The sequence below is a fragment of the Suricata suricatta genome, chromosome 2, assembly GCF_006229205.1.
Source record: "Suricata suricatta isolate VVHF042 chromosome 2, meerkat_22Aug2017_6uvM2_HiC, whole genome shotgun sequence".
Classification (NCBI taxonomy): domain Eukaryota; kingdom Metazoa; phylum Chordata; class Mammalia; order Carnivora; family Herpestidae; genus Suricata; species Suricata suricatta.
In genome coordinates, this window is record NC_043701.1 from 179461308 (window position 1) to 179472942 (window position 11635).

Here is an 11635-nt window from a genome sequence, read left to right on the forward strand (position 1 = left end):
TCCGTCCTTTATCATATTGCAGTCGGAGAGGAAGTGCATCCCGGGCCTGACAGGTTGGGGGGTTTTATTTCCCCCGGCAGCCCACCTCTTGACCTCTATCTTCTTGCCAATGATTTTTTAAATCCTAAATGATTTGGCAATAATTGCTCCTCCTCGCGTGATTATTGCCCTTCACCGATAGTAAATCTGGGAAGTCCCCAGAGGCCCCGGCGCAGCTTGGTATGCGGAGCCCACAAGCTGGCCCGGCCAGGCATCACTGCTCCGGGCAGCTGCACGGCCCGCGCGTCCCCGGCACCCCTGCGCTTGCCCAGCCTCACGCACGCCGTCGGGGCGGCGCTCGGGTCGGGCATTGGGCCCATCCTGACCAAGCACAGCTGCCGCTTCTCCGGAGCTCTTCCTCCGAGGGCCCAGGTCGCCGCTTCCGTCTTTGTGGGCCGCTTCAGCAGCTGGCCCTGCCCAGGACGTCCCCGAAGGCTGTGCTCCGAGGGCGGAGGGTTTCTACTGCCTTGGGGGACCGTGTGCACAAAATTGTATTTTCCCGGCAAGCGTGGAAGGCATCAGGCCTGACCCACATTAATTGGCGGACTGGTTTCATTTCCTCGGAGCCCCTGGTAGCAATGGACTGGCCCTGCGGTGGAACGTTTAGAACGTTCAGAGGCCTCCTAGAGGGGGCAAAGCAGAGTGTCATCCCTGGGCTCATGGCTGGTCCCGCCGCCGGGGCCAAGCGCCCACTGTACTCCGGCCCCCTGCTCCCGGATGAGCTGTGTGGTGGCCCCGGGGACCCTGGCCTGCAGGACCACCCATGTGCACAGCGGGCCCTGCTGCCCTTCCCTGTCAGGATGCACACGTAGCCCCCTGGCTTGTGTCATCTGTTTGGATTTGGGAGCTTACTGGCTCAGTCGGTTAAGTGCCCAACTTCAGCTCAGGTCATGATCTTGTGGTTTGTGGGTTCAAACCCTGCATCGGGCTCTGTGACAGCTCAGAGCCTGGAGGCTGCTTTGGATTCTGTGTCTCCCTCTCTTTGCCCCTCCCCACTCTCAAATATAAGTGAACATTAAAAAAAAAAACCATTTGAATTTGGCAGCGTTCTCCCAACATCAGTCATACTTGAAAAAATTTCCAATTTTTACCCTATCTGGGTCCTTACCACTGGCACTATTGCTCACTTAGTTTTTCTGTAAATTGACTTATTTTTAAAAACTTAAATAAATGTATTTTCAAAGGGGGAACTTTGGGGGCACCTCGGTGGATCAGTTGGTTGAGCGACCGACTCTTGGTTTTGCCTCAGGTCATGATCTCGAGGTTCCTGAGTTCAAGCCCTGCATGGGGCTCCGTGCTGACAGTGCAGAGCCTGCTTGGGATTCTCTCCGTCTCCTCTCTCTGCCCCTCCCCTGCTCACGCTCTCACTCAAAATAAACTTTAAAACAAACAGACAAAGGTAAGGAACTTCGATCTCCCCTTTAATTGGAAAACCAGAACCCTTACTTACCATAAAGAGATCAGTCTAAAAATAAACACAAAACAATTACATGAAAATGCATGCCCTCATCGCTCCTAAAATCAAATAGCCTGTGCTGAGAGCTAGCTCAGAGTCTGGAGCCTGTCTTCAGATTCTGTGTCTCCCTCTCTCTCTGACCTTCCTCTGCTCACGCTGTCTCTCCCTCTCTCAAAAATAAAGAAAAATATTAAAAAAATAAAATCAAATAGCCTGTCGCCCTCATGCAAAACCGACTCAGGGAAGCGTGGCTTAGAGACGATCAGAGGCCATGGGTGGCACAGATGGAGTTCAGAATCCTCACTGGAAGCAGTGCAGTTTTGTTCCGGTTCCTCGTGCGCGCGGCAGTGGGCTGGGGCCGCTCGCTGTCGGCACCGCTATCAGTGCTGGTGGTCAGTGTCCGTGTCCGAGCGCCCTCCTGGGGCCGGCATCCGCCTGTGGCCTCACTGACGGAGGCCGCTCCGGCCTCTGCTTGAATCCGATCGAGCCACGGGAACTCGGTACTCAGAGGCAGCCTGTGTTGGTTGTCAGAAGAAGAGCCTGGTGTTTACCGGAACTGCCTCCCTGACCTCCAGCGTGGCACCGACTCCGTCTTTGTCCTTTTCCACAAACGCCTCCTGGTTTCTCCCGTTACTTGGATGCCTGTTCAGATGTTTCCAAGGAAGGCTGCTTTGGGCTCTTTAACCTGTGCTTTGTGGGATTGATCACATGGCCCTGGTGAGGGGCGGCAGATGGGTTGTTAGCACACACGTGGCGCCCCCTGCTGGGAATGCCCTCACCCCTTCCCCTGCCACCTAACCTGGTTGGCCCCTCTTGCCCTTCAGATTGAAGCTCAAAACCTCACCTCCTCCAGGAAGCCTTCCCTGACCACTACCCCTCACAGCCTCCTGCACAGTATCATAGGTCTTGGCTATGTATTTATGACATTATCGGGTGAACATCTGTCTTCTGCAGTCAACCAGGAGCTTTACGAGGGCAGGGACTGTGTCTCTTTGATTTCCTGTGTCCCTACTTCCTGTTCCCAAAAGGGCTTAATACAAAAGTGCTGGGCCACTGGAAGCAAGAGTGCCCCTAGAGACTGGACTGTCTCCAGCAGGGCTAGATCAGGAACTTCCCCAACAACACATTTCCTAATATTTTTTTTCTTTTAAACATATGCAGATAGCGTATGTGCAGGCATGGTCCTCAATGCTTAATTGATATGATTTCATTTTTTTTAATGTTTTATTTATTTTTGAGAGAGAGAGACAGCATGAGCAGGGGAGGATCAGAGAGAGAGGGAGACACAATCCGAAGCAGGCTCCAGGCTCTGAGCTAGCTGTCAGCACAGAGCCCGATGCAGAGCTCGAATCCACGAACCGTGAGATCTTAACCTGAGCCAAAGCCGGACGCTTAACTGACTGAGCCCCCCAGGCGCCCCGATATGATTTCATTTAAATGCCACACCACTTATACCCATTTTGCAGATTGAGGTGGAAGCTTGCCCATGACCACAGAGCTGGCAGATAACAGAGCTGGAATTTGAGCGTGGTTGATCCGGCCCCATCTGAAACCTAAGCTCGGTCTGTCCATTCTGCTGGTCACACAGGCCTGCCTCTGCTCGCCCTACCCTGTGCCCCCGACTCCGAGATAGAAGGCATGTTCCGCGTGGACTCCTGTCCTCACAGGCAGGGTCCAGATTCATGTCCCCCATGTGAATGCTTCACAGTAGTCAATTGGATTGTCCTTGAATTTGGCTTGTGTATTTACTGGTTAGCCACCCATATCTGGCATCTGAATTCCAGAGGGAAACTGGGGGGCATGACCGTCAGTGTCGAACCTCCCACTCTGTCAGCATCAGGACACCTGTCTTGTCACGGGGAGTCTGGTTTCTCAGGCCCGTCTGGCCTCCAACCCTGTGAATTCCCGACTGGACTTGAGAACAGATCTGGGACATGCTTGATGTCTAAAGTATTGGATTTTTCTTCCACTAACAGAATCTTGTCCTGAGAATATTTTGAAGCTTTTGATTGGAGTTTTGTAGTAGTTAAGTGAGGGATGCTGTTCTTTTTTTTTCTTTAAATGTACATTTATTTACATAAAAAAAGTATGAATCAGTTTAAACAATAATATTAATAATACATGTTGACACTGCAAAAGGAGACCCATTGACGACTGACATTTGGGCAGCAGTGAAGTAGATCCTACTTGGTGACCAGTGAGGAGTCCTATTGGCTGTACCTCCTCAGTGTCTCCAGACATCGACAGCCGTGCCTTAAATTAGGACACTGATACTGTCGAGTTTTTGTTGGTCATCAGCTAAGTGCCAGCGTCAGGCCATAGCCCTGCCTGCACGAGCTCACACGTTGTTTCTGGAAAAGAACGATGAGTTCTTTTAAGATTTTTGCTTTGTCCTTGACTTTGAGCTGTTTGGTTATGTTGTGCCTTAATGTAATTTTCCCAGTACAGTGTAGTAGGGGATGAGCAAGGGGGTAATCAGAGGGCTTAGTGGGGGGGGAGGGGCGCTCAGCTCCAAGCTGGGTTCAAAGATGATGGTTTTGAAAGCCTGTTAGGAGTTGGCTGGTAGAAGAAGGGAGCTGAGCAGGCAGAAAGGTCAACATATTCCATGGGTCATTCTTTCTCTGTCCTTTTGTGAAGATCCATATTTCCATGTAGTACCATTTTCCTTTGGCTAGGAGACTTCCTATTACATTTCTTTTACGTGCCTCTATTGGCGATGTTGTCTCTAAGCTTCAGATATCTGAAAATGCCTTTTTTTTCCCTTTGTTTTTGAAGGATACTTTTGCTGGGTATAGAATTCTAGGTTGGCATTCCCCCCTCTCAGTACTTTAAAGATGGCGCCCACCATCTTCTCACCTACATTGTTTCCAGTGGAGATCTCACATCTTATCTTTGTTTCTCACTGTCTAACACCGCTTTTTTCTCACTTAAGCAACTTTTAAGACTTTTGCTTCGTCCCTGACTTTGAGCGATTTGATTATGTTGTGCCTTAATGTAATTTTCCTCATGTTTCTTGGGTTTGGTGTTGATTGGGATCTCGGATCTGTGGATTTATCAGTTCTATTGTGTTTGAAAAATGTTTTAGCCACTAGGAGGAAGTCACATATTATTTCTGTCACCTCCTCTCATCTTCTAGCTACATGTATATCAGGCCATTTGAAGTCATGTCATAGCTTGATGATGGTCTGTTCATTTTTGTTATTTTTTTCTCTTGGTTTCATTTTGGATAGTTTCTATTACCATAGCTTCAAGTTCATTAGTCTTTTCTCCTGTGTTGTGCAATCCATTATTAATTTCATCTGGCAGATTTTTTTCCATTCCTGACATAATGTATTTCAGATGCTACCAGTGAAAATAAAATGTAAGCATTATTTAGCACCACTCACGTACCACTAATTATAAATGTCAGTAAGTTGCGCTGTTACTAGTTATTAAAAATAAAACCAGTTCTCTGTTGAAAAAACACTCTGGTGTAGTTTCCATCTCTTAAAGTACAATTTGGATCTTTTCTTTTATCTTCCATGTCCCCACTGGACATTTGGAACATATGTAAGATAGTTGCAGTAACTAACTTAATGTCCTTGTCTGCTAACTCCCATCTGTGTGAGTTCTGGGTCAGTTTAAACTGATTGGTTTTCAGTTCATTATGTGTGATATTTGTCTTCTTTGCAGTTCTGATCACTTTTTAAGTTAATTGCCAGACGTTGTGAAGTCTACTTTCTTGGGGGTTCTGGATATTTTCGTCTGCACTTCCTTCTGGGAGGCACTTAAATGACTTGGAAACAGTTTGATCCTTCCAGATCTTGCTTTAGAGACTTGGGAGGCAGCGCCAGAGCCGGCTTTGGTCGAAAGCTAATTACTCCCCCACTCCCAGTGCCCTGTGAATGATGAGATTTTCCAGTCTGGCTGGTGGGAACACCTAACCCCGTGTGAGGTCCGGGCACTGTTTTCTTTCATTTTTCAGTGCGATTCTCTCCCTGGCCTCGGGGGCGGGGAGGGGGGGTGGTTTCCTTACTCACGTGTGCTGATCAGTCTGCAGAACGCTGCATCATTCAGAGGGACCCTGCAGATCTGCGCCCCTCTTTTCTGGGCAGTCCCCTCCTCTCTGATTCTCCGTCCCGGGAACTTCAGCTGCCAGGGTCTCCAGCCCTTAACTCTGTCTGTCCCTCAATTCGGGGGGTCTGCCAGGCTCCGTGTGGTTCCTCCTCCCCGGAAACTGCATACACGCATGTGGGGCTCACCTCCTGTGTTTCCTGTGTCCCCGAAATCATTGCCCTTCACTGCTTGATATTCCAGTGACTCCAAAAACTGTTGTTTCATATAGTTTGTCTGGTTTTCTTGTTGTTTCGGGTGGGAGATTATATCCCAGAGGCTGCTTTTTGAAATGATCACCAGGCTGCAAGCATTTCCTGAGTGTGTATGTATATTTTTGTTTGACATTATTTTGGTTTTTATAGGGAGTGCCTTCATTATTAAAATAAAAACCTCCTAAACTGTGAGCTACGAAGGTTTGCCCGGAATTTCGTTGTCACAGAACTGGTGGTTGGCACTGGGTTACAGAGTTTTTAGCTGCAGGTAAAATTCAGCCTGCGTTCAAGTAGAGGCGAGTCTGTGTCAGCCTCCCCACAGGTCTCTGTGACACCGCTATCACTTTGACACCTGAGGGTTGATTTCAGATTGCCCACGTATGCACTGTTCAGAGCCACTCGGCTCTTGGGGGGGGGGGGCGGGGCGGCACGGGTTATATTCAAGGTGGGTTAATCAATACGATGACAGTATGGCCGTGCTTAATTTGTATGGTGGTAGTTTTAAACATCAAGTCAAGCAGTTGATTGTGTCCAAGAGGATGAAAGCTCTCAGAAATAAACTCTCCCGACACCGCTTCTGACTCCATTTCCCCGCCCGCAGGCCATCATGATTGGAGACGACATCGTGGGTGACGTCGGCGGTGCCCAGAGCTGTGGGATGAGAGCCGTGCAGGTGCGGACGGGGAAGTTCAGGTGAGTGCCCCCCCGCATGGTCAAGGTCATCCACCCGCCTTCCTCCATGGTTTCCTGGGGTGTCCAAGTGTCTGTGTTGTTTTCTTTCCAAAAAGACCAGGATGTGGGTATCTGCTGACCTTTATACAACTGTCCTCGGAGCACGGACCTGCTGACCTTTCAGTAGGTCAGGTAAAGTAGCTTTTGGTTCAGGGGCCAAGTTTCAGAACTGGGATTTGAACTGGGTATTGCGTGGAGACAAGAGAGCAAAGACAGCCCCAAAGGGTCAGGCCGATTTGGGGCTCTGCTCTTTTGGGCAAAGTGGCCAGGTCCTTCCCTGCACCGGGAGTTACAGATGGTGGGCACTTGGCCCTCCCTGGTCACCCTCCCTCTCCTTTTGCTGGGTCTTCTCAGTTCGTGGGAGACAGAGAACTTAGAGATGGCAGATCCTTGGTCAGGGACACCGTGGACCCAAACCTCTGTGTTTCTTTCCTGGGTCAAAAGTCAACCTCGTCTCGAGCAGGTCGCCGATGGGCACCTCTCAGGGGTCAGGTGCTTGTGGGCACGTGGAGGCACCCTGTGAGTCCAGGTTTGACTTGTTTGGACCGTGGAGGGTGTGTTGGACATTAGAGCATTGTCTTGCCTTGTTCTAGACGGTTTTCACTGTGGCCTTTCGGAGAAAGCACGGTGTTGTGGGTGCTGGAAAGACGTGGCTAAAGTATGGCTACGCTGGGTGCTTGGATTGGGCTGCATCTGTCCTGAGCGATCTGGTCGCAGGGTCCTGCGCCCTGTGAGGCCCCCCTCCTGCTGTGAGAGCCAGGAGACCTGTGGGTTTGGGGCCCGCAGTGCATCCAAGAGGGTGAGCAATGCTTGCTGCGGCTGGGGTCTGCGGCCAGGACGTCCCTGTCGGCCACCTCCTGGGGCACTAGAGGCTCTCTTCAAGCCCCTGGCACACCTGAAATCTAGGCCTTTCTTCCCCAAGCCCTTAAAGGAGGACACCCCCAAATTTTGTGTCTTTTTATTTGTTTGTTGTAAAGCCGTAAATCTGCCTTCGTCAGCACGCGGGGCAGAGTGAGGAGACCACTGTCCCAGGTGAGGTGGCAAAATGAGCCATCGGAGGAGGAGGCCGCAGGGCAGGACAGGAGGCTGGGCTCCGTGTGCGGGGGGAGACCTCCCTGCCGCTGGCTGGGCTCCGTGCGTGACAAGCTGCAGGTGGCCGGTCGCCATCGAGATGGGCCGGACGCACAAGGCAGATTTCAAAGACTGAATGGTAGAGAAAGGATGTGAAAAAGCTCATGGGTGATTTCTCATACTGATTACATTCCCAGGCGCTAATATTTTACTTTCATGTCATCTGCTTAGTTTGATTTTTGTTCATGCAGCTCCTGGAAAGTTCTTGCTGCCTCCCCGGCTCACATCAGGACTCGGGGCGCTTCTGTGGGGGTGGGGGTGGGTCCCTGCACCTCCCCCTGTTCCCTGCAGAGGGCACTCGTGACACACAGACCCCAACCCAGAGCCAGAGGAACCCTGTGCTCTGTGGCCCTGTGGGGCTGGGATGCCAGAGGCCTCCAGGACAGCCTGCGTGGGGACCACTTGGTGGTCGTCTTCGTGGTCCTCCTGTGGGGTCGACCTCCCTCAAGAACGAAGTCGGATCTTCTCAGGCTGACCTTCATCTAACTGCTGTCACTGCCTGTGTCACCGGGCCCATAGCTGGTTCATTCTCTGTGGTATCAACACACCTCTCTCTTCCCTTTTGCTGGAGGGGACACTTGGGTGGGTCCTGGCTTAACCTTTCTTTGAAGTTCCGCCAGGAATGTGTGACCCATGTTTTGTGGGCACCTGGGCATGGGTCCTTGAAGGGTGGATCTGCTCAAGATGGAATTGCCAGGTCGTGGGGAACGCACAGGGTCAGCTTTAGCAGATAACGCCAGACTTCCAAATCGGTGTGCGGTTTGTGGTCCCCCCACGGTGGGTCGGGCCCCACTTGCCTCCAGCCCTCTTCACCCCTCGGCTGTCTTGAACAGAGGCCTGTTCTTCCCAGGTTATGGGCCTAGGGTGCTCAGGGGCGGTGTTGGCACCCAGCAGTCTGTCCACCTGGATCTCGGCTACCCCCCAGGAGATCGGGGAGGGACCCAGAGGGGCCTGGGGGGGGGGAGGCGGAGGTGGGCATGTGCGGTGGCATCAGTGGCTGTGAGGGTGGGGCAGACACACCCATCTGGGCCCTGCCCTCTGGCTTTGCCTGAGTTCGGCTTTCTCCACACCTGCTCGGTGTACCTGCTCTTTGACTGGCCAGTGCTCGGGGGCAATACTAGGAATAGTAACCCTTTCTGGAACCTGACGGACTGTCACCATCCTTCTTGGTCCCTGACCAAGCCTGCTTCAAGTCCAGGGCAAGAGGGGGGGGGTTTTCAAACTGCGGACAGTTCGGCTGGGTTCTGCAGTCACTGGAGGGGGGCCCAGGTGAAGCCATGATACCTGGGGGTGGCCCGAAGTTAGCCTCCCAGTCCCTGGAACTTGCTTCCTAGAAACCTGCGGTCCCCGGGGGGCTGGACCTGGCTCCCTACTGACCGACACAGAGATTTTAATGGCCCTGCTTCCCATTTGTAGAGGTGGAACCTGAGGCCCAGACAGGGCAGGCGCGTTGGTACATACATTTTGACCCGCGGAAGAGCGGCCACCCAAGGACGGGATCCCGGCCTCCCCAGCACAGAGTGGTTCCTGGGCCATTTTCTCTGGCCTTGGGGACTGTACACCTCAGAATGAAGTGGGGGGTTAGGGTGTGTCACTGGCAGAGGGGCCTGAGCCAGCGCTGACTGGAGAAGGGGCATTGGAAGGTCTCGAGCTCCCCTAGACGAAGGGCCAGCCAACTCACTGTGTTGTATGAGGCCAGCTCCTCGGGTCATCAGGAGGGTCAATGTCAGCCCCGAAGACCACTGCTCCCTGAGGAGAATCCCAGGAGAAATGCAGCCTGGTTTTCTCCTCTGGTTTAACCCTCTGCTCCTTCCTCCCGCTCCCACACCCTGCGCATCGAGTCTGCCCTGGGCTTTTCCGCCGCCTTCGGGTCCTGCAGGGCCCACTTTCCTGTTCCCCTTCCTCGAACACGGCTTCCCGCTGCGGCCGCTAGAGGGCGCTGTGCTGCCGGTACCGGGAAGGCTGGGCGCACACCCACTCACACGTGACACGCCAAGTCCCGCACAGTCACACCCAGTCCTGCACTCACTACACACTCATGCCTGGGTCCCGCACCCTCACACATATACACATCAGGTCCCTGCACACACACGCACACACATTCACACCCAGGTCCGACACACTCCTGCCAGGTCCTACATACTCATTCATATATGTACCAGGTCCTTGCACACACACACACACACACACACACACACACATTCACACCTATACACATCCAGGTCCCCCCCACACACTCACACACTCTCGCACCCAGCCCCCCCTACCCCCCACATACACATACACACACCCTGGTCCCCACATATTCATGGCCGGCTCCCACACACTCACACATATACGCACCCAGGTTCCCCCGCCACACACACACATACTCACACACCCAGCTCCCCCATATATGCATACCCAGGTCCCACACACATATACACACCCAGCCCTCCCCCCGGCATCCTCACACCCGGGCCCTCTCGGGCGGCACCCACGGGCCTGCTGGCACACCCACACACACTAGCACCACATGCTGGCCACGCCCGCCCGCATGCCCTGCTTCCTCCTGCGGCAGCTGGTGTCTGTTCTGGGTCTGGGGCGGCAGGCGGGGGGTCCTCCAGCTGCTCCAGCCCCACCCCACCCCTAAGCCTTCGTTCCTGCCGTGCCCCCCACCTTCCTGCGTCCCTTCCTCAGCTGCCTGAATCCTGCCTTCAAGGCCTTCCCTAGTGAAGGAACCCCCAGGGGCCTCCCACATGAAAGGGCCCTTGGGGGACCCCTGGCTTCCTATGGGGATGGGCTGAGAGTCACAGAGGGACTGTCTCAAGGGCACGGGGCACCCCGCGGCAGACACCCCTCACCTCCAGGATGATGATCTGACACTCCCAGGACTTCCCACGGCCTTCTTGTTTCCAGACCTTTTCTGAGATTTTTCCAGAATAGAAAGAATTCCACATACTGGCCTTCCTGGGCTGGACCTGGGAGGTTTCACCAGTCGGTCTGTGATGTTCTTTGCAGAGCAGAGCATCTGGCCCGGGGGCGGGCAGCCACGTGGGGCTGTTTCTAGACTGCTCCGCTGGCCTCGCCTCCGCTCTCCGGGCGATGTCACCTTTGAGGATTACAGGACACACACTTCCTCCGATGTCTCCTCGTGATGTGACCTGCGTTATGCACTTTGGGCTGGACTGTCACAGAAGTGGTGCTGTGTCCTTCTCGGTGCAGCCCGCCAGGGGCCTACGGTGCCCACGTGCCCCCGGATGGGCAGTGTTGATGTCAGTCGATTAAGATGGGGACTGCTGTAAATTTAGGCAAAGTTATGGGCTTTTTCCCCTGTAGGATGTGTGACTCTTAGTGGGGTGATCGTTGGAAACCGTACAGTCCCGCTCCTCAGCCTGCCTCCATCCGCTGTCTCCCAGGTCTGGTACTGCTGCTTGAATTAACGCTTTCCATGACGGTTGCTAAGTAATTCCACCTTGATGTCGGCGTTCTACTGTAAAGAAGAGTGTTTTCTTCTCCCCGTTTGTTTATACCTGTGTGAACTTACAGAATTCCACTTAATCCAGAGGGTTATAATAAATACAATTTATTCTGATGCACAAATGGTCCCTGATGTGACTAGTGGCAGCTGAGTCCTTTTGACACATCCCCACCATTCTCTGAGCCCTTCCTTACTTTTCTGGCACAGAAAGGTGTTTCAGGTTCATAATATTCTGTCTTTGCCTCAGCCCTGGAGCCAGCCATTTCCCAAAGAGCCCTAGTTTTAGGTGGAGATGAGATTTAGAGTCGAACCCCAGGGCACAAGCCGCTCTTGCCATGCCTGGGGGTGTCGCTGTCCTCAAACCCTCTGAGTGGACAGAGGAGGACACATGACCTGCGAGTCACACACCCACCCAGCAGCACCTCTGTATCTAGATCTGCCCCAAACAGTACCCTCACACCGCACCCCTGCTTACACTCGCACACGGCAGGGCGCATTCCAGCCTTATGC

The 11635-nt window shown here is 53.1% G+C and overlaps 1 protein-coding gene across 5 annotated transcripts in view; it reads left to right on the top strand.

The window, feature by feature from the left end:
- LHPP (phospholysine phosphohistidine inorganic pyrophosphate phosphatase) overlaps positions 1–11635 on the top strand; it is a 117521-nt gene that overhangs the window by 39958 nt on the left and 65928 nt on the right. For 3 of the 5 annotated variants that reach the window (XM_029932752.1, XM_029932753.1, XM_029932755.1), the window contains exon 6: positions 6404–6495. In XM_029932752.1, the coding sequence (XP_029788612.1) occupies positions 6404–6495 (92 nt within the window). Of the gene's footprint in view, positions 1–6403; positions 6496–10983; positions 11248–11635 lie in introns of those variants that run through there. The other 2 variants (XM_029932757.1, XM_029932756.1) reach the window with 2 other exon arrangements.